At 42.2% G+C, this 27,360-nt stretch overlaps 1 protein-coding gene across 1 annotated transcript in view; it reads left to right on the top strand.

The window, feature by feature from the left end:
• The window catches only part of BMP6 (bone morphogenetic protein 6), a 92,207-nt gene extending 66,517 nt beyond the window's left edge, over positions 1 to 25,690 (top strand). The window contains exons 2-7 of the mRNA XM_088521744.1: positions 1,078 to 1,270; positions 13,199 to 13,347; positions 14,605 to 14,802; positions 22,838 to 22,914; positions 25,164 to 25,274; positions 25,361 to 25,690. Of these exons, the coding sequence (XP_088377870.1) occupies positions 1,078 to 1,270; positions 13,199 to 13,347; positions 14,605 to 14,802; positions 22,838 to 22,914; positions 25,164 to 25,274; positions 25,361 to 25,510 (878 nt within the window). The 3' untranslated portion in view covers positions 25,511 to 25,690. The remainder of the gene's footprint in view (positions 1 to 1,077; positions 1,271 to 13,198; positions 13,348 to 14,604; positions 14,803 to 22,837; positions 22,915 to 25,163; positions 25,275 to 25,360) is intronic.
• The last annotated feature ends 1,670 nt before the right edge of the window (positions 25,691 to 27,360 follow it).

Raw genomic sequence — 27,360 nt, 5'->3', positions numbered from 1 at the left:
ATAATATACTGGGAACGTATACATAATTGAAATATATTGCTTAATTTGTAGTGGTGGGAACAATTCCTTGGTTTTAGGTTTTCTTTTTCAGAGCTCTTAAGATGTAATTATGTCTGTTTATACAATCTGTTGTGGTTTTAAGCAATTTCTAGTAGGAAATCAGAATAAATAATGAATAATAAATCAAAATTAGACAAATACAAGTTGTAATCAAGTAACACAAGAGGAATGGGGCAAGAAGCAGAGTTTGTAAGAGGTATCTCATTCAGAGAAAATGCAAATCCTAAGACACTGCTTGCAAGAAGGAGTGGTTCTGGCTTGGGTCTTCCTTGCACTCCATACTCTGTGCCAACCTGAAGAGGACAAAGCCCAGGGAAGATAACTGAAGAAAGCAAAAGAGTTCATTGCCTCTTTACTCTCTCGTTCGCAAATAAACTTTTGCAAAAGGAAGGGATTTTAACTGCATTTGGGTTTCAACTTTAATGCTTGAAATACATGTCATGTCAGTCTTATTCAGGTGACAGGCCAGAATGTAATGGCTACAGTCCAAACCCAGGAGCCTAGAGATGACACCTTTTAGGACATGCTGTGAATTGACTTACCTTATGCTAACAATTTATCCTGTCCATGCTTTGATGTCCTGATGCAAACTGGAGCACCTCATCTCCTCTATTAGAGGAGAGGTGCAGGGCTTCATGAAATGCTCTGAAGAACTAGAGATCCTCAGGTGGAAAATGCTTACGAGGTCACTTGCTCAGAGTTACAGGATGTTTTAAACAGGACCAAAATTATCATATTTTGCCTGTCAAAACTGGCTTTTCTTTAAGAAGTATAAAAATCTCAAAAGTATATTAGCTAGAGAAGATAAACCTTATCTAAATTGTATTTGAAAGGCCTGCATTAGAAAGGTTTTTTTTGCATAAGCTTTCACAGCACTTGTCAAGACCATATTTGGAGAATAAATATGATTTTTATTTTCTTCAAGAAACAGGTGGTAGCATGTGGAAACATTTTGTTATTAAATTTTAGTCATGGTTCTTTCTTTTTTTTTTTCTTCTTTCTTCTTCCCATCTGCAGTTGAATATGACAAGGAGTTCACACCTCACCAGCGGCACCACAAGGAGTTCAAATTTAATTTGTCTCAGATTCCTGAGGGCGAGGCCGTGACGGCTGCTGAGTTTCGAATCTACAAAGACTGTGTCATGGGGAGCTTTAAAAACCAATCCTTCCTTATCAGCATCTATCAAGTGCTACAGGAACATCAGAACCGGTAGGCAAGCGGTGGTCCTGCTACGCTGTCCACTGTTTCAAGGAAGGACGAGGGTGTGGGTTCATGCTGGGGTTCAGGAGTTGGGAAATCAGCTAAATAGCTACCACCTTTTTGCTCAGATTGACAGGGCGTGTTACTGTATGGCCCTTCTCTTCTGAGAAAGGAATATAGTAGAGTGCAAAAAGGTCCTCAGCTGAAGAAACCCTGCAATATATTAGCTCAGGGCATCACTCAGCTGCAACACTTCTCTTGTCTGTAAATAAACCAAGACTCTGACATGAGGCAATAGAATTCAACAGCAAAGGTATTATATGCTATTGTTGCTTATGCAAAATGAATTATACATACCCCCTTTCACCGTAAGCATACAAGCAGAAAAAAAAAAAAAGTCCAAAAAATACTGGTAATTTGTGCAGGCTTCACCTGCTTACAACTTGTATCTTTTGAAATTCAAAACATATCAACTTTATCAAACTTCTGCTGGACTAAGAAAATCAATAACTGTGATTCTTGTGCTATTTTACCATTTTACATAAAGAGAAATGCTAAATGAAATGGTACCTTAGATAGGAATGTCAGTTTTTTACTTTACTGGGCGACTTATCCAGGTTATCCACCTTCTTTTTATTCCTCACTGTGAAAATCCAATGAGGAGTTGATGGTGATGTTCTCTGACAGACTGAAGTGATATTTAAATCTGGCTTTGGGAGCATCCATAAGATGCATTTAAAAATGCTGCCAAAGACAGATTGAAATATAATACGCTGAAGTATTTCTGCTAAAATTTTGGTGCCTGTAGATCAGATACTGTCTACATGAGGTCTTGATCAACTTTGTCTCTAAAACGAAAACAAGAAAACAAGCAAAAAAAAAAAAAAAAAAAAGCCCAGACATGTTAGACCTTTGCTGCAGTTGGATATTGAATTACATTAGACCATAGATACAGATACAAAATACTCTGAGCTTTCAGTGGCAATGAGATAGGTAAGAGAGAGAGGCTGGGATAGAAATTGTGGCACACAAATCTGTACAAGGGTAAACTGGTGGGTTTATTTGAAAGGTATAGCTTTTGTGGTGAGGGATTCATGCAAGGAAAATAATGTGGCCAATTAATATGTAACCAATTAATAGTCAAAATACTGCTGAGGTATGGAACTGTTGCCTTACTTTTGAAGAAACATGTAGATGCTGTAACTTGCTCCTGCTGGAGGCAGAGAAAAGGAAATAGGAAACATCAGCGTTAAAAAAAAAAATGTGTTCTTTCCTCTATGAAAGTCTACCTGGTGCTTTCTTTCTGATGCTTCTTTCTTCAGCCTTTCCATTGATAATGTTGTGAGGGACCTGTCTTTGAATTAGTTGTGAGTAATTCAGACTTTGAACAGTTGATAGTTGTGCTATAGGGAGGGTGGCCTTCATGGAAATTGAGAGAAACACTGAATATAGGGATGTCGGTGGCAAATTATGTTATGAGGACAGTGTTCTTTTATTGCATTGAGTTGTTGCTTGGTGGACTGTCTTCTAGATGGTGTGCTTGCTGGGTAGGATGTTTTATCAATTAACATTTTCTTCAGAGCTGATAGAAGTTCCATGTTCATGCAGATTTCATAGATATTAGCTGTACTGCCAAAACATTCATGAGTCTGGTCTATTTTACATTTCACAAATGCAGTTCCCATCACCAGAGTGGAAGGAAAATCTTTGTGAAGTGTTGCTGAAAGTGATAAATACAGTTCTCTGTACAGTGCTAGTCACCAAAGCAGGGTGTAGAGTTACGTCAGGTTTCAAGTTGTCTCTTCGAAGGAGAATTGTCAACTTTTATGTCTATTTAATGTTATTTTAGAATAAACTGGGCAAGCAAATAGTAGATAGTGCATTGCAAGAAGGAGTAGGGGGTAGAGTAACTAAGTACAGGATACAGGGTACAGCAGCTAAGATTTCACATCTTAACAAGTTTAAAAAATCTTGGATCCAAAAATGGCTGTTAGTTAGGCAACGACGTTGGAACCTTATATCTTTATTTCAAACAAACAAACATGCCAAAAAATAGATAGCATTTCAAAGCTGGGATATGCATCCTTAGGTACTATTAACATTTATATGTGATCAACAGCTCCATATATGCAGAGTAGGGGTAGCATCTGGAAAGGAATGGAAGGGCACTTTTTCTCCAGAGCTGGTGAATAGTTGGGGTCTCTCACTTCCCTTCTGCTGCTGACTGCGTGTGCTGGAGGGCATCCTTCCATTTCTGCTGAGGATCATAAGGCAGTTTTCTAGACAAAATTCCCAAGAATGCACAGCCCCTGGTGACATGGGCTACACTTGGACTGGTGGCCCAGATATGAGTGTCTGTCAGTCATTACTAGTCTCTGAGTCATCTAGTCAGCCCCAAAGCTCCTTTTCCTTTTCTCTTTTTATGCAAGTGAGTAGAGGGAGATTTTTGACTAAGAAACTTGCAACTCTGGATGAGGTTGTATGACTTGCCACAACAATTCTCATCTATACAGATGTGGGCAAAATGTAGCTCGTAAAGTCTTGAAGTCGTAGAAAGAACATTCTCTCTTTTTCCGTTTTTCTTAAATGAGTGTTAGACACAGAAACATATATGAAAATATGTATGGTTGTATATATATATGTATGTATTCTCTGTATCTGTATATAAATATATATGTATATGAGATATACATATTTCATAGACCATTATAATAAGATACTAGAAGTTGCTTCAGTGTTATCTTCAGTTTAAGTTCTGACTCTAGACTGTTGTTGATTCAAATGTGCTGCCAGGTTGGTGACACAGGTGGTCTTTGGGGTTTTGAACATTCTTGAAAACACATACTAAAATGCTGCGGTTAACAGTTCACTACCACCTGTGCATGGAGACAAAAACTGTCTTCTGTCTCAGAGTCTTCTTGGATGCCATATTCGTTCAGTGTATTTTTTTTTTGATCATCAATTCTCTCATTTGCTTTTACTAGAAAAGAAAAATTTCCAAGTTGTTAATACATTTTTTTTCTATTGTCTCAATGCATTAATTTGGAATAGAATGTTTTCTTTTCCTGTTCGGAACTCCAGAAAGAACAATCATAAAAAATGTTGTTTTTTTAAAGAAAAAGCTTGTTAAATACTTCTAAGGCTTCTGTTCTGTTCTAGCAGACATCCTAAAAGCCAGAAAATAACAGCTGTCTTTGTCTTTAAAAAAAAATAAAGTGTTGTGTCATATTTCCTTTAGACTAATGGTTTGAGTAACAGCCTGGTATTTCCTGGCATTTGATGACGTTGTATTACATAAAGAAGAGTCCATACAGATTGTGGATTCTCATTAGTGAACTGGCAGACTGAAGAAAATTGAAGTAGCACCCTTTATCATCTTACTCTGTTGTCAGATATTTCTTTTGGTCTGGAAAATTCGTCTCTGAAGATGATATGAGATAATCTGTTCAGTTAACATTGTTAGTCTCTAGAGAAAATTCAAAGTTGAGCTTGTTTTTTATGAGGTTAACAATTGTCTTGAGACAGTTATCTAGTCCCTTTATAGTAAACCTCCTAAGTCTTTTTGGTAGCTAATGAAATACATTCAGGTGCAAATAACAGTGCAATGAAGTGGCTTAATTCAGCATTACTTGAACAGAAAATGACACACAAGTATGAGACTCCAATCCACATGTGAGCACTGTTTAATAGGGTCACAAGCAGTTCTGACAACTCCCCAAAACACAGTGTAATGGCTAAAACGAAAGCCAGAACTGAGCCTAAAATGTCTACCATGGCTGCCTATTATATCAAACCTTTTTTTTTGTTCTCATAGACAAGGCTGAAGACAAAGATTGTACCGGCTCATTCAAAATTGTCCTCTAGATAAGAGTCTATGCAGAAAAGATGAGAATGATCAGAGATTGATGCTTATTAAAATAGCACAAGAAAGAAAGAAAGAAAAAAAATAAACAAAAACATGTCAGGGAGTTATTTGATGCTATTCCTGCCTAAAGCAATCAGAAATATGAAAATGATACTCATGGAGTTTGCAGGCAACGAAGCATGCATCCAGGACAGTGTGGTCTAAGCACATTCTCTCTGAAAAAAGAAAACATTTTTAATACTGACTCACTTATTCAGTAATATTTTCATATCCCCATTCCTTCCACCCTTTTGTAAGGTTAAAAAAAAATAGTGCCTAGAAACTAAGCTTTTGTTTTAAAACCAAACCAGGGGTAACAGCCACATTATTTCCTAACGCAAACCACTGGAGTTGTCAGTGGAAGGCTGCAAAGAGATTAATGAAACTTTTATGATAGGTGAAGCTTATGGCCAACTGTGCATTACACACATTTCTGACTGTGTGGAAAAGAGGCTTATGAAACAGAACCACGGTGATGTTTGCTTTGCTCGGCACAGCTTTAGACTTTGAAACAGGCGGTGGGTTAGTCTGACATGAGGAGAGGAGCTTTGCCAAAGCAGCTCCTTGGGAGACACACCTTGTCTCAGCAGTTGGCTCAGCTGGTGACGCTCCAGCCTGTCCTCCTCTGCTTTGTGCAATGCTGAGGCAGAACTGAGGCAGACACAAGAGCTTTCCTGGTTGATCTCAAATGTACTGCTTTTGTGGAAGACCAGCAAAGCTCCCTGTGATTTCTTATGCCTTTTGGGAGTAGTTTACCATGTAAGTGAGACTTTCAGAAGTGCAGGAAAGAAATGAGTTTATCTCTGGCAGCAGATCATTAATTTCTTCTTCTTTCCTGAAACATCCTTGCTCTCACCCAGAGAGGTGTCAGGTCAGGACTAGAGAGGGCAGGCAGTTTGTGGTTGATCAAAGATGTCAATCTTTGGCTTGGATCATTAGTATGTTTTCAAGTGTAAATATCCTGTTAATACAGACCTCCGAACACTCCCACACTGTCCAAACAACTGATCTATAAAAAACGTGAAGCAGTGGCCTGTGCTAATGATCAAAGGAAGATACGGTACTCGAATGGTCAAAGTTTATTAAACAGTTTAATTTGCCCCGAGAATGAAATATGAGAAACTGATGTGCCAAAAGATTCCTCCTATATGATAGGATGTAGGTGTGCCCTACAGACCGAGCGAGGAAATGGGTTCCTCTGCTGAACATGTCATTGTTTCTTAGCTGCCAGTTACAGTGGTAATAAAGTCTTCCTCTTTGCAGCAAGATATTTATACAAATAGGATCTGAGCTTCTAATCTAAAGGGCAGATTGATTCTCCGGCAGTGTTTATAGCTTAGAAAATAAATAACTGTCCTCAACTGGATTTTGGAATGGGTTGTGTAATACAAATGACAAAGCTATCATCAATCTGTTTCAAGTTAAGGTCAGATTTGTATATAGTGTGCATATATTTGTATATTATAGAGTTGTTTCCATGATGCTATAGAGAAGTGTCTGTTAGCATTTCAGTTCAACGCCCACTGTGCATATGTGATTTGTTGTGTTTTAGGGTGGTGGTTTTTTTTAGATGTTTGAAAGTTAAAGTTACTCCAGAGGAAGCTTACTAGCTTGCAACTGGTTAGTCTTTTTGTCCAAAAATCAAAGAATACCATTTAAGTGCCATATTTCTTTTCGAAAGGACAAAGATAAACACTATCCCCAATTTCACGGCTCAAAGTGCATTTGAATTCTGAGTATACTACATTACAACCAGATTACCCCTCAGGGTGATTAAATTCTAGCCAAGAAAATGAGAAATACATTTCCTATCCCTGGGTCTGGGGATAATTTCTTTTCCTCCCCAGTTCCCTGTGGCAAAATGTTCACTGCTCAGAGCTGTGAAGCTCAAGACTTTGAACTCGATGTGGGGGAGACCTTTGCACTCAGTTGCCGGTGTTGGCTTTACTGGGGGTTGCTGCTGCCTTTGCAGCTTGGCTGCTTCCTTCCCCCTGCACCGAAACATCAAGCCCCTGCAGAGCATCCCTGCATCTCTGTCCTGTGCTTCATCCTCTGCTGGGACAAGGACTCACTCTGTCAGTCCTTGCCCGTTAGTGCCCAAGTGCCAATCTCCTCTTGCACGTGGAAAGTAACTTCATCTGCAGGCTAATAGCTCTTAATATTTCCTTCTTATGTTCCAAGGCAGTCTTGTAGAGCTTGTACATTGATTCTTTCCCAGGCCCAAGGGTAGAATAACTTCTTCAAGACTAGATGGTCACAGTTAAACTCAATCTTGCTTCCTTCCATGAAATGATATGATCTCCCTTTGCTTTCCATAGAAGTTCATTCCAGGTGTTGGCATCCCCTTGCCTGAGGCTCTTTGTGATGATGAGTGCTAATTAATTAAGATCATAGTGCCTTTTAATCTTTGCAATAATGGTCATTTAGACATACTAAGTTGTTTGTATTGTACCTGTTGGCAGAATCTTGTGTTGTGTACACTCAACAGACAAGGTGTTCTATAAATAAAAAACTCTTCTTAGTTGAAAGCAACTTCTAACTTCTACTAAATGGTGGAAGATTTACAGTTTTGAAAGGCTATGGTTTCAAAATTCTGTCTGTGTAGCAAGTCTGTAAGACTGCATCTGTTGTGGGAGCAGCTTTTACTCTATTAGTTGATAAGAGCAAATAATCTTGATAGTTTCTTCTGTGCAGAATAATTTTTACCAAAGGTTGACATCAGTAAAACTAAAGGCTCAGATCCCAAGGCACACAGAGAAGAGTATTTGAAAGTATGTTAATTAAAAATGTAAATCCCACATACTTCTGTGCAAAATCCCCATTTCAGAAAGTGCTGTTAGGCAGTCTAGACTATTATGTCAACTTGTCTTTGAAGAAAAGTAAACAAAAAGGTTCAGCCGAGGAAAGTTTTAGAGACTTATAGTAATTAATGCTTTGGTAAATGGCTGTTGATGCGTAACAATCCTTTAAACACCTGGGTAATTGTGAGCTTTGAAGCTAGTCCAAAAATGTTGTTGTGAGATCTGTAATTAAAATGAGAGACCTTTAACTTGGTCATTTTGAAGGTGAGAGTTCTGTTTATTCTCACTGCCTCCTTGGTAAAACTTCTGACCAGTTGGGAGAGAAAAATCAGGGACTGGGAAAATTAAAAAAAAAAAAAAAGGTTCAACATATATGTCTTAAATTTAGCTTTTTACAGCTTTGGTGTTTTTCCTGTAGCAAAGTTCCATGTTGTAATGTGTATCTAGAACAGAGAAATTATTTTAATCTGGACATTTCGGTAAGTATAGTAACTAAGATTAACCACTTGACCTGGTTACTAATTTGACTGAGTCCTAATCTAATTAGTGTTCAATTAAAGTGAATTAACACCCAGAGACATTTTGTTGAAAGGTTTACACAGAGGTTTTAGTTAACAAAATATTTATGTTAGAGGGGAAAAAAAGCACTGAAATTAGATGAAAACTGTTTCTCCTATAAATGTCTTGAGTAGATGGTTAGGATGCTAGTGTTAAGAATAGTAGCTGTTTATGTTATTTATATTTGACAAATCAGCTTGCTCACTGAGGGCACTGGAGCTAAATCCTGCCTTCTGAATCCCACAGGTTGTATTTCTCCTGTAAACTGTGTCCTTCTTGATGTTTATTTCAGTCACTCGTGCTTGCTCTCTCGACCTTAGCTCCTCAGTCCAGCTCTGAAGTCTTTTGAAATGCTTCCATCTATTTCTTCAGCCTTCAGCTTCATGGCTCTGATCCAGAACAAAGAGCTCCTGTTTTGAGTCAGGAACCCCCCACTTTCATCTTCCCATTTAATCTCCTCTGTTTTCTCAGGAGAGTTCTTTCAGCTCATTGCCTAAGTTTCTCCCATTCACTAGCTTCTTTCTAATAATATAAGCTTAATACACATTATGCCTGTAGCACCCTAATTATGCAAAACAGTAATTAAACTCATTAGGAATAGTTGAGCACACTGAACTAAAGATGAGACTGTCGGATATATATTACAGTGACAAAGAGGTTTGACAAGACATGTATACGAAACTGGAGGCAGGTTTGACGATGAAACCTCTCTTCTGTACCCTGAATTTGAAACTCCTTCATACTATTGTGTGTATGCCAGAGGTCCTGTGATATCCTTGATATATGTGCAGTTTGTTGTGTACAAACTTGCCGTCTGACTCTCCTTCAGTCTATGCTAAGGGCAGATACCGTTTTCTTCTTGGTTAGGGATGTTGGTTCATGTATTTCTTCATTTTCTTTTCCCAATTTTTCTTATTTTTCATGCTCCTTTTCTGTTTCCCTCAGTTCACCATCTCATCTCTCATATTTTCAAATGCCAAAGTTTTGAGATATTTTTCAATTAATTTGTCCATATACATGAATGCATACTTCGCCCTGAAAGACAACTGCCTGCTTCACTGCACAGGATTTATGTGATCACTTAATAAATAGAAATTCGGTGCTTTGTTTCATATGACTGGCTCTGTATATGGTCACCTTCTTGTTCACTTGTTTCTGTGTGTATACACATATACATAGAGATATATCTAGCCGTCTTCAGTTTGGTTGGAGCAGCAGTCAAATATCATTTCTTTTCTTGCCACGGCTCTGTGGGGAAAGTGGTGGCATGATTCTGGTCAAGCAAACAAGAAGCTGATGCATGGTCAGGTGAGAGTAAAGTGTCTCCAGTTACAGTTGGATTTTTTCTGGTGGGCTTTTCCCCTCCTCAGTGTATGTCACTCTGTAACATACTTTACTCAGAATAGACTTCTGATGACTTTGTTTGCATTTGTGGGTGCTTCGGAAAACCTGTATGAGTCGTTTCAGTTTGGACACTCAGTGGCAAATGCACTTTTGAGCCCAGACTGTAAGTCTGCTCTGCAGGGAGTTCCCAAACACCGTATGAGGGGAAACATCTGAGACTGAAATCCGCCTCTCCAAGGCTGCTACCCAGCGCTGCCTGCTGGCTTGAAGAAGTCCCCTGTTCATTTGCTCATACAGCCTTACAATAAGTAAGGCTGCAGAATATGGACCTGCCAAGCAAACACTGTGCAAACACAGAGGACACATTGTCTCTACCTCAGTCACCCTACAGTCCAGCATCAGGAATAATATTGGACTAAACATCATCTTTAGCTCTTACACTTCCTGTCTTTCCTTTGTAGCTTTAGTGGGAGAGGAATGGGCTCAGTGTGATTTCTACGGTCTTTAGAAAGCATAACTGGAAAAAAAGGAAAGCAAATTCAGTCAGGAGGCTGCAATTCCCTGTGAACATGATGGGCAGGACTGGAACTGTGAGATTCACAACACAGACCTCTGCCAGTTGAATTTTTTGACAGCAGGATCGCTACAAATGGTAGCAATAGTAGGTTGTTATCTTACATGAGCTGTCCCCCCAGGAAGATGCCAGGAGTTCACAAATACTTTTAGAAGTGGAAGAATGCTGAGTCAGGAAGAATGAATTTGATTCCCAGTGTATGTGGTGATCACAGAGTCGGCTCTACTCCCTTTTCTCCATACGTTTTCCACTTTTATCTCTATTTAGCCCTTGTGTGTCTGTGCCCCCTGCTATTGCGCTAGGTTCAGCACCCTTCCCATTCTAATTACACTGGAGGGCCTTCCAGTGCTGGACCTATGACACTGGAAGATGGGTCTGTATTTTAAATAATCTCAATGAAGATTCAATCAGGGGGAGAAACAGTGTGGTTTGGTAGCAAAAAGTGCAAGATATTTACATTAGGCATGCAAAGTCACCAAAGGAAATAAGTGGGTATTTTGTAGCCCAGGATCTCAGGTTTGTAGGGAACCACAAGATGGACTTCAGTTAATGGAGTTTTAGGAAATTAAAATAAAATAAATACTATTCTGAAATGTATGAGCAGAGAAACAGTCTGTTAGACATATGAAAATTAATCTTCTGCTGTATTCAGTGTCAGTGAGATTTTTCGTTGGAATTGAGTCTATAGAGAGCAATGAGAATAGACAAAGACTAGAAAACACGACCTGGCGTTTCTTGAAAAAGGGGAGATTGTTGTGCCATCTCTTCCTCTTCCAGTATGAACAAACATATGATTAAAAAAAAAAAAAAGAAGGGAAAGGGGAGGGCATCCTCATTTGTACTGACACCAAGGACAACAACAGTGGGCTTTAAGTGAAACAAGATTTACTTTAGATACTATGGGGAAAAGCAAAACAAAAACAATGTTTAAAGTGAAGCATATTTGATTTCCTGGTGTGACCGAGTAGTTCCTGAGACCGGAAATCGTTAAGACTAAGCCAGACAAACATCTCAGGAATAACATGAATGTAGCTGTTCCTGTCTAGAGTTCAAGGACTAGATGATGTCTTGTGGTCCTTTCGGGCTTACTGCGCTGTGATGCCTTCACAAAATGCAAGGCAAGGGGAATTTAGCTCTGAACCTCCTCTTTACTGTAGACCCGACCAATCCAAAGGAGTCGAATGTTCATGAAAGCTCATACAGGGCTTTGCATCTGGGCCTCTCTGGTTTGTGTAGAAGTAACATGGAAGCTGTGGTCATCTGGAGGCTCAAATGGAGTGATCTCTGGAGCAGGGGGTTGTGGGGGAGAGCATGGCACTTAGAGGGGAAGTGAGACAGGAGATTAAAAAGCAAAGTGTGGGGAAGAAGGGCAGAAAAGGTGCTAAGAAAATCTATTTTTAGATATAGCCCATTTCAAGCATTGCCTTATTAAGGCATATGAATACCTAGCAGTTTGTACCTCTCAACATGGAGAAGAGTGGGGAGTCTCGGCTCCTTTAAGCAGCACTTCAATTATACACCATGCCTGAGAAAGCTCAGCCTTTCAACGTGAGGCTTTCCGAAATGTATAGCAGCTGGCCAGCCTCAGCCCCTTGCTGCTGTTGGAGGTGAAGGTCAGAGTTGTTCCTGAACTGCTCTTCCTGTTGGAAGCGCGGTGGCAAAGGCTTCTGTGGGAAAGGCTGCTGAGTCAACTCCAGAGCATGCGGCTACCAGCAAGGCAGAGGAAAGCCTCCACATTGTAAAAAATAGCTACACCAGGAGCCCTAATATACTTAAGTGCTTATTTTTCCATGTGTGATCTCATGTAAACCAAGCTGCTGGGCAGTATGACATAGAAGTTGGCCAAAAATAAACCGTAACTCCAACTTTTTTTTTTAAGTTAACTTTTGATGGGTGGAGGGGACAGGTACCCTGCTTGCTCATTTCCGTTATGTTATTGCTAGAAAAAAATATTCCTGGGGGGAGATATTGCTAAAGGTGAAATCAATGTGAGGTATCTGTTTTGTAATGTTGGTCAGGAGAGGAATTACAGCTCTTCCATACAGGAAAGTTAGGCATATAACACAGTGAGAAAAGGTAAGCAGAGTATTTTTCTGGGTGCTTCTGCAGTCGATTTCATTGAATTGGGTTTTAGTGAGAATTTGACCCTGCAGAAAAGGAATAGACTTGAGAGCATTTGAAGCTGAAGCCCATAAAGGCAGCCTTGGGGCAAGACTCGCTAAGCCTTGTTGAGACACCTCAACAAAATGTCTTTAGAGGCTGCATAGCAGTTCATTTTCGTTGACCGTTTGATAATTGACCCATTACTTGATTTTATCATTATTATTACTGCCAAGTGCTGGATCGTTGTTGTGGGAAAACTAGGTTGAAACCACAAAAGCTCTTTGACAAAAGTCATTCAATGTCTGGGAATGCTTGTAGTTTCACCACTGTCCAGTCAGGACTAAAGTTACCTTCTTCAGGAAGAAGCATGACTTACAAATCATTTGCTAGTGAAAGTGAAGTAACACCCAAATCGGAGAACTAGGTTTACTTGCCTCAAGCAAAATAGAGAAAGGCTTTGTAATGCTGAGTATAATGTGCGTCACAAGATCAAACTCTGGATATAAGCAAGTAGGTTTGAAGGGCCGATTTTTGTAGTTATTAACATCACTTTTAACAATTGCAATTTCTGTTTCTTCCAGGGCTGTAACAGGGTAAGCCAGTGGCAAAAAACCCAGACAGCCCAACCTTGTCTTTACTGTTCTCCTCTGCAGAGCTTCTGACCTGTTTCTACTGGACACACGGGCAGTGTGGGCCTCTGAGGAAGGTTGGCTGGAGTTTGACGTCACTGCTACCAGTAACATGTGGGTGATGAACCCTCAGCACAACATGGGGCTTCAGCTGAGCGTGGTGACTCGGGATGGTAGGTTATGGACCAATTTGTGCAAATCATCTCGTGAGTCTTTTGATTGATTTTGTTTGTTTGGAAGTGGTGCTAGTAGAGACCAGTGGCAGCATGGGGGCATGAGTATTGTACCTCCTGCAGCTGGAACAAATACCCTAAGCAAAGTATCTGAGTACATGAGTTGAAGGTTATCAACTTCTCACCTGTCTCTAATCCTGTTTGTTTACGGAAGCAACTATATGTGAGCTACACTTAACCCACAACGGAGGTCAGGTATCTCCGAACAGTATCAGGATGAGCCAGCAGGGGTAGGTTGGAGCAGTGTGCTGTTCTGTTTTTTTTTTTTTTTTTTTTTTTTTTTTTTTCTTGGTCATGCCTTCTCCTGTGTGGGCTTATGGCTTGGCTGGGAGCTGGCAGGCACCTTCAGACCGTCACTGCTCATATCTGAGCCAGCCAAGGATGGGAACCCTGCATGGTAGAAGCAATGTGGTTGCAGGGCAGGAGTGGTCCCTCTGAAGGACAGCCGAAACAGTAGCATTTCACAGCCCACAGAAACTTTGAGAGGTGGAAAAGGGGAGCTTGTGGTGGGAGACTGGAAAAAGGATTAAAAAAAAAACCTAAAAAAGTGCACGGTATTGAGTGTCAGAGGATAAGCAGTGAGGATGTAGAAGGTCTACATGAATGGAAGACAAAAAAAAAAAAAAAGATGAAAGCTGCATCCTACCTCTGTGGGAGTGAGTCTCCAACCTTGTGTTCATATTCTATCACTTCATCCCATTTTTTGGTACACCTGTGGGGGCAAATGAGACCCAAGAGCCACTGTTCTTCCTAAAGAAATGTTAATGCAAGCTTCTGCTTCCCCAGATCATTCCCACTTCTGACAAAATCACACTTTCTCTTTGCCCTCTTCATCCGAGGAGTCTCCTAACTCTGCTTTGAGGGTTTCTCGGGTAGCAGAACTTCATTTCCTGACACATCTGGGCTTTGCATTTTATGCATCTTTCTCTCACATTTTTTTAATGCCTAAAATGGAGTAGAGGTGCTTTAGGGATTAAAAAATATGTCGAGACACTGTGGTGGTGCCTTTTGTCAAGGATGGATGGGATGTTGTCATAAAAATGTCAGTAGATTGTGGTGGCAGAAGGGAGATGTTCAGCAATAAAATAACATGAACAAGAAGTGAGAAAATCCTGCTTAAGGGGATATGTCAGTGATGAAAAGAGCAACCCATCCATCCCAGTTTTGCTAATACATACTTTTCTGTTTTATTTGAAGGTTTCAGTGTGAACCCCAGAGAAGCAGGCCTTATAGGCCGAGATGGTCCATATGACAAACAGCCTTTCATGGTGGCGTTTTTCAAAGTGAGCGAAGTTCATGTCCGGACGACTAGATCAGCGGCAGGCAGGCGCAGGCAGCAGAGTCGCAACCGTTCCACCCAGGCTCAGGATGTTTCCAGGGTGTCTAGTGTCACAGGTAATGACGCGATGTCCATTTTGTCTGGGAGCTGGGGAAACATCTTGTGATGTTTCTGTTTGCTTCGATGTGCAAAAGCAAGAAGGGGCACATGAGGTGGGGTGCTCTTCTTTGGAGGAACAGATGACAACTGCGAAGGAATGGGAGAGGGAGTCTCAGGTAATGTTTGCCTAGAATTACGCCATGCGAAATGAGATATTTAGAAGATTCCATCTTGGCATTCACTGTGATTTATAGTATCACACATATGCCTTTCCAGCACAGTCCTCTTTCAGTTTGCTTTGGAAAAGTCTTGGTAGAGCAGCCCAAGTTCTTTTTTTTTTTTTTTCCTTGTAGGAACAGCAGTGTAAAGAGTAAAGTGTATTTCCAAGCATGCAAGCAGGCTTGCCAGGTTTGCTGTGGAAAGGCTGTGTGTTGGAGAGACTGTACAATGACATTATGTGTGCTGTCATGTGCTGGTGTGACAGCTCTGAAATTTTCAGAACAAATCAGAAAATCTCTGTTTTCCAGCAGCTCTGTCCTGCATCACAGTGCTGGAAGTTCTTTATTCATTGAGCACCTTCTTTCCTCTCATACATTTCGGCTCATTCCAAGTTGCTTGATTAATTTGCTTATGCTGCCCCCTTCTTTCCCAATAGGAGCCCTGCTTTTCCTGTATCTAGAAATGACTATACCCCAAGGAAGATAGGTGGTTGTGTTTCGTTAGTGCATGCTCAGACACTGCCCAGAGAAATGAGCCAGTGCTACCAAAGCTTTATCAGGTGTGAATCCATAGGCTCTGCTGTACTCTTGGTTGCCTGCATGGTGACTGAGCTGTTGTGCTGGGCTGGCAGCCGCGTTGGCTGCCTTTGGGTGTTGTTCCACGTGTGTCCATGCTACAGCATGACTCTGTGCCCAGTGGTGCCTGTGATTTTTGCCTTGCTTGTGGGTCAGAATAGAGCTGCCCTTTTAAAAAGGCTCTGCCGAAGTTGGTACTGTGTTGCCAATGTAATCATCCGCTCCAGTCTACCTTCAATAAAGTTATAGGTTTTGAGCATGGAAAATCATAAAAAGCAAGTCAGCAAAGGCAATGGGGAACCCAAGTTACTGCAAGAAGCAGGCGCTGGGGTCAAAGTTCATTTAAAGGAAGGTAAATCAGGCAAGTTTGCAAGTTGGGCACAAGCTGGCTATATACCTCAAAGCAGGGGTGCTGCTGGTGTTTCAGGTGGCCTGAGGGACATCCTTGGGCTGTCCCGCATTAAGAGTGCCCTAGTAGCACTGGCGCAACTTCAACCCTCACTGGTGCAATACTGTAGGGTCTAGTTAACGTGCTCATTTCACTTTCCAGAGCATGGGTTTGAGCACCAGGGCTAGAGGAAGAGCCCTCCACCAATCCCGCAGGAAAAAGAGTTCATTTGTCACATTTGCTGGGACTCATTTTTAGTTTTATTTTTCCTTGGTGGCTTCCAAGACACGTTTCAAAAGGCACGTGTCACAACTGTTTGCAAGGTTATCCCCCTGGGGATCAATTTGCAAAGAGCATGCGGGCAATTCATTTATGTAGATGTTATTAAGCAATAAGCCCAGCTGTTAGGTACACAGCATGTAATTCTCCTGTTCAGGTGGACTCAGCTGCTGCACTCCCGCATCGCGGTGATGTGCGAGCTGATTTGTTAATGTTTTTACAGCTCTTGGGGAAAATTATTTGCTGCTTTGCTGTTTTGTGGTGCTGGTAGTGGAGTCAGGATAGACTCCAACTTTCTCTCCTTAGCCTTGCAAGCTTTGCAGTGCTAAAAACAAGTTTTCACTGCTATTAAATCAGAAGATATGACTCAAAGCTCCAGAGGGAGCAGATATATTGGGCAAAAAGGACCATTTTTACATTGCTTTCATGACTACAACCACACTTTAGATTATAAAATTATAAAATGACAAAAGGGAAAAAAATAGCCGGTCATTTTGTGGTTTCAAGTGCTTTTTTGAGCTTTTCTAGCTCAAAGCCAGCTTTAATTTAAAACCTGGAATTTGGCAGTCTAGTAGTCAACAAGGTATAGTTGAGCCTCTGTGGATTTAAAGGGTGGGGGAAAGGAGGGGGAATTTAAAGTTGAGATGTATGTTTGTTTGGTTTCTCTGTTTAGAAAGGAGAGTCTGCATCGGCTTATTTTCCTTTCTAAGAGTGACACTCTTAGATTCTGTTCTCCTTAGAAGTGGTTGATTTAACAGCCTGAGGGGCCCTGATGACCCAGTAGGGATTGCTCTGCAGACCAATGTATGTTTTTAGCATTAAAGAAATCACAGGGCCTTTTTTTTTTTAAAAAAAAAAAAGACTTTTTAACTTTGGTGAGTTCTTAAAACCCATGCCCTGTGCCATCACCATGACGTGTCAGGGCTGGAGTGAGTGGGAAGCGGGTGGGCCAGTTTCTACCCTGGAGTGCAAGGCAGCTGGCTCATGTTGGCACGTGTTGGTGGACTGACCCTTCCCTCCTCTGTGTTACTGAATACTCAGGGGTTTATTCTTGTCTCCGTCAAAAATGGGCCTCTTTCTGAGAAAGCGTTGGGACTTGAGGTAAGGATTGCAGGCTATGCTTAAAAAAACCCAAGTGACTGTATAAATAGGGCATTTCAAGGCTTCTGCCCTGCATGAAGCATCCTGCTGGACGGGTGCTGAACTGAGTGAGCCTGGGCCTTGCATGGAGGCCCAGGGGCCCTGCTGTGTTTTCTTTGATGTGTAGTTGTTATCCAGCTTACTGCTCAGATGCTAAGGTTATGACTGCGGCGTAAAAGTCTAGATATAGTATGTACTCTTTTTGCCAAGAATGATCATTTCCCTGTATTTTAAACGCGTAATTATGAGTGGCTTATATAAAGCAGAACCGAGTAACCCCCATGGTTAAAAACTGCTTTGACATAGAGTCCTGCGTCAATATGTTCTTGGAGCCAAGCTCTACCCTTTTGTAGAAGGCAAGTGAACAGGAAGAAAAGGCAGTATTTTGGGCTGTTGAGGCAGAGAATTGTCTTATCAGCTGTAGCCCAGGGCACGGAAGAATAAGATGTGTGGGAGAAGGGTTATCTGCTGTTATCTGCAAGTTTTGGAGTCTGAAACGCAATGATTTTTGCAATGTGGCCAGCTTGTGCTCTCAAGCCCTTTGCTGACTCTAGTTGACCTGAGGTGGGAGCTCTTTTTAGCATCACAGATTGTGATGGCAAGGCAGAAGAGCTTTGCTGCCGTACCGCCAGCTCCATGAATGACCTAAACATGGTGCTGTAGTGTGCCGTGGCGCACTGCTCTCTGCCTGCGCCCAGCAGCCGTGCACTCTTCTACAGAGATGACGCTGAAGCAAATTTGTTCCCACAAGGCTTTCCTTACAGAGGTTGTCACGTACAAAATCTGCCTGTTGGCTACGCTCACTCTTCCGGATTTAAGTCTTCCTTGGAAATTGCCCTTCCAGTGCCATGCTGCATACACGCACAGTGCTTTGCCGTGAGAGACATACCCCTGGCGCCTAGAAGACCGCAAAGCACAGCGCACACAAACACCGAAGGTAAATAAGGCCAAATGCTTTCGTGGTGGCAGAAGTCTTGTTAATAAACATCATTATCGTTATCTTGCAACAAAATCTTCCTTTTAGTAGTGTTGAAGCGCAGGCTGGAGCAAGGTGGCCGCGGTTTCTGCCTCTGCCTTCACATGCACGTCCACTTCAGCCCAATGTGTCTCTGCCCTCCCACCCAAGCAGACGACTTTCCTGGTTAAGTGGGCTGTTGTTTAACCGCATGATCAGTTTACACCAGCTTTATCCGGACAAAGCACCCAAGTCAAACACTAAGAAAAAGGGGCTGGCCTTGGAGACCTCAGTCAAAGCTATTTTGGACTGCCAAAGCAATTAGTTACCTTGTGGAATCTGGTAAACTGGCACCTCGGGATCAGCAAGGGTATTCTCAGACAGATTAAACTCAGTAAATATTTATATATTCTTTGCCAGCACTTAACGTGGGAGAGGTTATAAGAAATCTAAGATTGGTGTGTAAGTATCTGGAGGAGGAGGATCACTAGGGTCAGACTATCCTCTCTCCCCCTTAAGCAGCACAAATGCCAGTGTCCAGCCTTAAGAGAAACATCTGCACTTGCAGAAAGTCGAGTTTGTGCACTTGTGCACAACTTTGCTGAAACCAGAGGCCGTCCAGCGTGAATAAGCCAGAGAGACAAGCTGTCATAACCGCGCTGCTTGAACCATGCTGTCCTGGGAGCTATTTTTAAGTGCAGGACTAGGGGTTGTTTTGTTTTGTTTTAATCTGCCTTTTAGACAAACAGTTTGCAATGTGATTAAACACAGTGTCAGAATTCTAAATGCCAAGCTAGTGCTACTGAGTATACCAAAGAGACAATTTTGCTAAACTAACAGAGGACCTATAGGAGCTCCTTAAACTTGCATGGATTTGAAGGTCTCTGGCTAACAAGTGTTGTGGCAAATTGTGTTGTGGCAGCTTAAGCTGTTCCCGTTTCAGTTGTTCACTGTGTTCCTTGGCCGCAGGTTCTGCTTTCAGCCCTCACTGCCCTTGTAAATCTGGCAGGGAAGAGCTGGGCCGTGCAGCGTCAGTCACCTCAAGTGGCAATATGGGCTAAGACAGTGTAGCCCGCTGGAATGGAGCAGTGGTACTGCTTTCCAGGGTTTGGTGAAAATGTGTTGTGGAGGCCAGTTTCAATAGCTCAGAGAGCTTTAGCTAACCAACTAAAACTGTCGATCATGTGGATTTGTCTTTCCCAGCCCCGTAATTGGAAGTATGTGGTTCCAGGCCATATGCCGAACCTCAGACTGTGGAGAACAGATAGTTATTATGTGTGTCTGCATTGCTAGATGTTTTTCTCCCAATTCAGAAAGTGACTGCTGAGAGTTGATTAAAGGTTTAGAACATGCTTAAAGCTGGACTGAAGTTGATTCCTCGTTTAATTCCCCCAAAGTCAAATTAAAGCATAGCAAACAAGTACCTTGCAACAAGGCTTGCCCAGTGTAATGCAAAAATCTTGTGTGCTAAACCTGAGAGTAAGCCAAGGAGTGGTGGACCCTCAGGTCTTCTACATATGCACGAAACACTACCACTATTTTGAGGTGTTCAGCAGGGGGAAGCATGGGCTGGCTCCCTGCATCCCATTGAGATGACTTGCTCCAGTTCCTCATACTGATTTTCTCTGCAGAAGTTTCAGAAACTCCAGCTATGAGGAGCTGGATATGGCACTGTGGCTCAGCTAAAAGGATTTTGAAAAATCCTTCTCTGAAGTATTTGCAGGACAAAGTAGGTAAATGGAAGTAAGTGGGAGAGAAGAGGAATTTGGCGTGAGGATTAAACAGAAGAAAAGGCAAATCCCAGGAAAGAGGGTGTTTGCTATATTGACATTTAAAAAGCAAAGAGTGAGTCTGAACAAGCGAGGAGGTAGAGCTCTGTGTGTTTATCTGCCTTGAATGCAGAGTGGGTAAGAGCAAGGAACTTGAAGTAGGGCAGTGAGAACAGCCAGCACTTGATGCTGAATGTACACCAGGTGCCATGCAGTACTCACTTGCCTACCAGGGAGGTGGGGTGCATTATCAGGGCCAGTTTCACACAGGGTGAGGAGTCGCATTTGTAGCACATCCTGCTCCACAGAGCTGATGAAGCAGCTCTTCTTTTTCCCTCTGACTGCTCGCAGCCTCTGCTCCCACTCCTGCTCTCTCTGCCTCCATGGCCTTCTCCCCTTTGTCATAGCTGATTTGAGCAAACCATGGCTCTATTGGAACAGATCATAGTTTTGCCTACTTAGTCATGGATAGATAATCTCCACCTAACTGACCACTCTAACTCTGGACTGAATATGGAAGGTTCTCCCCTGAGCAAACAGCATATTTCTCATGAAAGAATAATGGAAGTCATGCTTTCAGGTCCTAAAATGAAAGCCTTTCACTACTAAAAGAGTATCTACTACTCCTTTACTTCCTTATTATGAGCTGATCATTTAGAGAAATATTTTGCTAGAAATTTACTCCTGGGCTAAATCAGGGACTGAAAAGACTAATCTAAAGCAATCACAACAACAACAACAACAAACCTCATGATTTCTACTAGGTCTGTCTGCTTTCAGGATGGAAAGCTTGAATAGGAAAACCCACTTCCATTCTTGCTGCTGAGGGCTTCTGAAAAACAGCATGTTTATGCTGCCGCAGTATGTTGTCCAGCACCTCTAACTTGATTAAATTCATGATTGAAGTGATTCTATTGAAAGAGTGAAATGCAATTCTCGAAGTTTAAAACCCAAACTGCTTCTAAAAACAACTCTCTAATCTTTGGTGGTTTGGAGACTAGGTTTGTTTTGTAGGTGTAAGGTTTTTTTTTTTCAGTGTTAACTGTACCCAACTGTAATGCTGTGCTGCCTTAATGTCAGTTGGATGTGCTTTTGGTATTATAGTTTTTCTTTTGAATAAATATTTGCATTCGTAGTTCCCAAACTTAAAAAAAAAAAAGGCTTATTCAAAGCCAAGGAAAAAGTCACTAAAAATATTTTCCTACCCCAGCAGCCTCATTTGTGGACTGGGCTGGTGCCCTTTCACGCAGCACTGGGGGCCGAAACATGCTGGTCGGTGGGGGGCATGTGCATTGGTGTGTGGCATCCGACTGCTTATGGAAGTCCATGTAGTTGGAAATGAGGCGTACGAGAGGAAAGACGGCCCCCGCTGTTAAGACATGGGCCAGAGACATTGGCAATCTGGGTCCACGCTGCATTAAAGCCTTCCCACGGACGAAGTCGCGGGAAGCCGCATGTGACCAAAGACCGGGGACATGAGCTCCCATGCTGCTCCTCCGAATCTGCCACCTTCTCCTTCGCCCTCATTTCCCATCACTTTCCATTTGCCACATGATAAATGGGAAGCGACTCCCTTTGGGATGAGTGCTGTTATTTTTCAATCCAGGGGGGAAACGTGCTTCCCTGCCACGCAAGCAAGACGGGCCTGCGTGAACACGGCAGGGGTCACGGCCGGCGGCAGCGGCTGTGGAGGCGGGTGGTTTCTGCGGCAGGGACGCTCCGCCGACACCCGGTGGCCATTGGGAGCGTGATGAGGTGCAGCCCCTGCCTATCAAGGCTGGGTTTATGCAGCCCCCTGGAAGTGAAAGGCCCCTCTGTCACGGCCTGAATTCTCGCTTCTCCACGGGGCTGCGGTTCCAGGTGCTCGCACGCTGAGCCCCGTCGCTTTCTAAATATAAATGGGAAATTCCACTCACCATCAAAAGCTGCATTTTGTAGGGACATCTGAGCAGCCTCTGCACTGGTGAGACATCAGCCAAGCTGGGCCATGACCAGGGGAGAGGTGATCTCTCATTGGAGGTGTGGGCCCATGCTCTTCTGTACACCGTGGGCAAGCTAATGTCAAGCGCTTATACCCTTCCTTGCCGTTTTTGAGGTGAAACACTGCCGATAATGAAGTCACAGCATGGGATGGAGCCACTTGTCTCCTAAGGCATGGCGGAGGGACTATGCCTGGTGGCCAGCGTTGGGCTGAGAGGGACAGGAGCAACAGCTTGGCTGGCTGTTGGACATACCTCCTGAGGGACCTCTCTCCCTTGGCTAACCAACACAGGAGACACAAGAGGATACTTAATGTACCTGGGGTTATAATTCATGCAGTTACTGTGTGTGTTTTGATCACATCCCCTTGGAAACTGCCACAGGACAAAGCAGGGGCAAATTGGAACATATGGGGACACCATGTATGCCGGGCTGAAGGAAGAGGCATTTGTTTTTAAGAAATGGTTTTCCTAGGGGTGTTTTATGAGTGCTGCTCATCAGGCTGACCAGGGACACTGAAGGAATTACAACCCCGTTGATGTTGCCTGGCTGCCTCCCTTCCTGCTGGCGTCTTCAAGTCAGCCCAACTTCCTACATCCCTCAACATGGTTCTTCTCGGAGCTGCTGCAGGCGCTCACAGTTGCTCACTGCTGAACCCTCCGCGTACGCAGATCTGCCCAGCTGTGCCCTGCAGCGACGTACTGCCTCTTTCATTAAATTCCTGACCGCTTTTTTTTCTTTTAACAGATTACAACAGCAGTGACTTAAAAACAGCTTGCAGAAAGCATGAACTTTATGTTAGCTTCCAAGACTTGGGATGGCAGGTGTGTGATGTTTCTCTCTGGGTAAACTAGACGTTTTGTTATGAAATGTTATCTAAACAGTGTCATGGTAATTCCACTTGAGGCTGCCATTATGCTTTAAAATGTCCCCTGTGCCTCCCCACTAAGACCAGGCACAGGGAAGGCCAAATAAATATTGATAGTTGTGACATCTGATAAAAGCCAGAGGAAGCTTGGTATTTTATGAGATTTAAGTATGCAGTCATACTCTGTCACTCACAGAGTCACAGCACATGCAAGGTCTCATATCTGTGTGCCTTATTAAGAAAGAACCCTAGAAATACTAGCTTTAACCGAATCAATCTTTTTTAGCCATCAGTCTATTTTAAACCTAATGTAAGATAAGGCCAAAGACGTTAGTGCTCACTGAGGTAGGTTGGTTGAAGATTGTTTTTTTTTTTTATGGAAGTGTTTTTATTTTTAATGGCAGTTATTCAGGGCCAAGCCATAGCTTTGTCAAATGTAGTATTCCAGAGAACGCCCTCTTTTTTATTTTTTTTTTTTTAATTTTTGTCATTCAATACTTTTGTTAGGGAGGTCCCATTTCTGTCAGTTAGGCTGTTTTTGTAGATTGTACTTCAAAGCCCTCACTCAGTGCTGCCCTCGCTGCTTTTCAATACCCAGGACCTGTGGGTCCTGTCTGCAGCTAATGGGACAAGAGCATTTCTTGTAGCTGATGGCCAGCTCCAGGCTTGCTGCCTTCCCTCCAGCCACAATTATGGCTGTGCACTGACTCCAGACCTCATTACTTGCTAGTGCTGCTGCCTTTTGCTTAGGCACAGTCATTCTGCTCCACCTTCCTATTAGTTAACTTGCCCTGCTTCCAGTTAGTTAGGAATTATATTCCCAGTTTTGAAGTCCTAATTCCAAACAAAAGCCAGTGTCCATAGCCCCAAAGGCACTGCCTTTGCCTTTCTAGTGGCCAGTTTGAGGAAAAACAAAAAAAGCAAGATGCTGCCAAATGCTGGCAGCAGAGTGGCAGGGCTTATTGCAGGACTTTGAGGCCAGGTACAGTGACTGCTTGTGGAGTGGAAAAGTGGCCATGACTGAGGCCAGCAGAAGGTCCCTCCTATTGCTGGGTTCTGCTGCTTCCTTAGTAACCTTTTTATTTTTTTAATTTTTTTTTTTCAGCTTAACATTGTGTAAGGATATGGGGAAAATCAGGGACACACTGAAAGAAAGGGGTGAAGATTTGCTTGCAATTAAATGGCAAGCTTGGTTAGCACAGGTGTAGCAATATTCTCTAGCTTGGTACTATTCCTGCTCTGTTACTAGATTTTAAACCAGCCAAATGCAAGCTAGCCCAGGCATTTGGTGTTGTGTAAAGAGAAAATACTCCGAGCATGTATGCATGTGGTATATATTACTACTACAGTGACCTACTGAGACTGACACCAAAGGAGGAGAAGCTTCTCCTACCAATTGATGACTTAAACCCAACTTTCTGGAATAGTAATGCAAGGGCCAAGTGTTATTTGCAGTTTACTTTTGGCTCTTTTGTATCAGCAGCAGAAAAACTGTGATTTTTTTTTTTTTTGGTGTTATTTAGGGGGAAGGGAATAAGGGAGAGGGAGATGGCGGGGGGTGCATCAAAGAAAAAGCTTCACGTTCCTCCATGGCATTTCATGCAACCTACCACCCTAGTTCATCATCTGCATGTGCAGAGCAACTCCCCTGTTGGGAGTATGCATGCGGCAGATAAAGTAGTTAGTTAAATAATATGTCACACTCTCCACAGCAGACTAACAAGCATCCCTGTAAGAGTACTTAAGGCACAGGGTCTGCGAGGCACCACAGCAGTGTTTCACGTTGCTGCTCTGGCGGTGTGTTTACCTGTGTGATGTTTGTTCCCACAGGGAGCACCAGCTGAGGCTGTGATTCAACCTAGGAAAGGTAGTTCAGCCAGAGGGGCTAACCTGCAGGAAACACTGCTGCATAAAGGCATCCAAACCACAATCCCCACGGGGCACCGGTGCAACAGCTTTAAAAATAAACTGTTTTCGTTCTCAGCAGTTACACGATGCATAGAAGCATGCCATTCTTTGGACATTTTTAAAAAAATCAGTGTGTCCACTGAAAAGTCACAGCTCACAAAAAGATGGTTTCAGGGAAAACACATTTTCACCCTTAAGAAAAGTTAGTGGAAAAATTTCAGCTGCTCTTAATTGCATGCAGTTGTCTGAGCTGGCAATTTCTTAATTTATATCATGTTCTGTTTGTTTCCTAAAAAGGACTGGATAATCGCTCCAAAGGGCTATGCAGCCAACTACTGTGATGGAGAGTGCTCTTTTCCACTCAATGCACATATGAATGCAACCAATCATGCCATTGTACAAACTCTGGTAAGCCTCAGAAAGACCTGTGGCAAAGAGGGGCATTTGTAAGCAAGTTATCCTTGTATCAATTGTCTTGTCTTTTTTGGAAACAGGTTCATCTTATGAATCCTGACTACGTTCCCAAGCCATGCTGTGCACCTACCAAACTGAACGCCATATCCGTTCTTTATTTTGATGATAATTCTAATGTAATCTTGAAGAAATACAGGAATATGGTAGTAAGAGCTTGTGGATGTCACTGACAGTCTTCACATGGACTCTGTGCTTCTACCATGGACTTCCCTCCTACCTTGCATACTTCCATGAACTACCTGACCTTGGAAAAATAATCCCAATGAAACACTCTTCAAAACACCATTTTTGTGCCTTGTGAGAGGAACGAGTTTGGGGCCCATACTTTGTGGTGTCAGAAGACTGCTGCAGTTATTAAAAACTGCCGGCCCAGTAGCCCTTCTGCTCTGCAGTGCTTGCAAAGCAGCAGCCGGTCCACACACACCATACCCAGCTGGGGCCTTAACCTCACGCTGCAGCTTGGCCTTAGCAGTTGCTTGGATATGTACCTCAGTTTTACCAAAAGGGCATGCAAGCCCCAAAACCAATGAGTGGTTTTTGTGTGTGTGTGTTTTTTTTTTTTTTTTTTTTCCAGGGATGGGAGGGGATGGAGGAGATGGGGAAGGCAGGAAGAGGAAACAAGTGTTATTAGTACTTCAGGCTTGGAACAGATGCCTCTTACGCAAGACAATCTGCAATTCTGGCTAGGGGTAGGAACTGCCCCTTTTCTAGAAGAAACAGTTACTACACCTAGTACTAGGAGTTTCCTGACAACCATGCTGATAATTAATAAGCATCTTCAGGTGTGCCAAAGCAAGTCCCCTTCTTCTCCACACACTGTTAAGTCTGATGCTGCAAGTGTAAGATGGTGTGGCTGTACCCAATGGTAGAAGCACAGGATGATCTTCTTGCTTCACTATTTGACCGGGCAGTAATTTCATACACTTGGTCTTAAGCATCTTCCTTCCACTCCCCATCTGGCAGCTGCCTCATCTTCCAGGCAAGGTTTGTCCAGGAAGGAAGGAAGGACCTTCTACAGCTTTTGGTCAGTCCGCCAGATGTTGGCTTTTTTTTTTTTTTTTTTTTTTTTTTAAATAGGGGCCATCCATTCTTTAACTGGACAATTTATTTACAGGAAGACAAAACATGAATGAAGTATTCTAGTTTTTGACCAAATTTTCCCCTTCAACCAGGCACCTAATAAACTGTTTTAAAGGATACATTTACATTGTAGCCACAACTTCGGACTTAAGATTTGTCTAGCAGAAACTAATAGCAAACTGATTGTTTTGATCCATATTAAACTTGTATTAAATGCACTTACCTCTAAATTCTTGCATTTAAAAGGCTTTTTGTAAATATAAGCTATAATTTATTGCACTTGTCACTGTATATTCATTGTGCTGTATCATTTATAGAAAGACTGCTTTTTTAAAAAGTTTTTATTTAGAAAAATCTTAGTGTAAACAATTGTACCACTTTGATTTTATACAAGAAACTCATGAGATTGTGCTTCACTAAAAAGTTGTTAAAAACTGATAATAAAGGCTTCCTTTAAGGCAGAAGTATATACATTGATCTAATACATCTGCCAGTACAACACTTATCTTTCATTGTGGATTTTTCACTCTTACAGTTTTAGATTGAATAGAACCAATGGCTCTTGACAAACAGTCAGTACCAGGAGTAATTTACTGATTTAAAAGTTTGTAGTTTCTTTTTTTCCTTCTTTTAAAAAAATATCACTACTCCATATGATGGACAAAAATCAGTATCTTGACATATTTGTCAAATTATCCTGTAACCATAGTCATTCCATGAGTTTCTGTGCACATGAGATGGCAGAATTCAGTCCTTGGTATTATCATTGCATTGTAACAGTATCTGCAGTGGAAATTCTTTGGCTTTCAGTTATATCTAACTTGGAACACCATATGCACCAAAGAATAGATCCATATTACAATCCAAGGCAACACAGAGTGCATGGGTCTACCCTTCAAAACATACCAATAGTAATATCTTGGAAAAAGGTTAAGGCTTT

This window comes from Tinamus guttatus, unplaced genomic scaffold, assembly GCF_059628265.1.
Source record: "Tinamus guttatus ecotype Peru unplaced genomic scaffold, ASM5962826v1 Tinamus_guttatus_pri_ptg000131l, whole genome shotgun sequence".
Classification (NCBI taxonomy): domain Eukaryota; kingdom Metazoa; phylum Chordata; class Aves; order Tinamiformes; family Tinamidae; genus Tinamus; species Tinamus guttatus.
The sequence above is the reverse complement of the archived record's forward strand: the minus strand, read 5'-3'. Positions and strand labels throughout refer to the sequence as shown.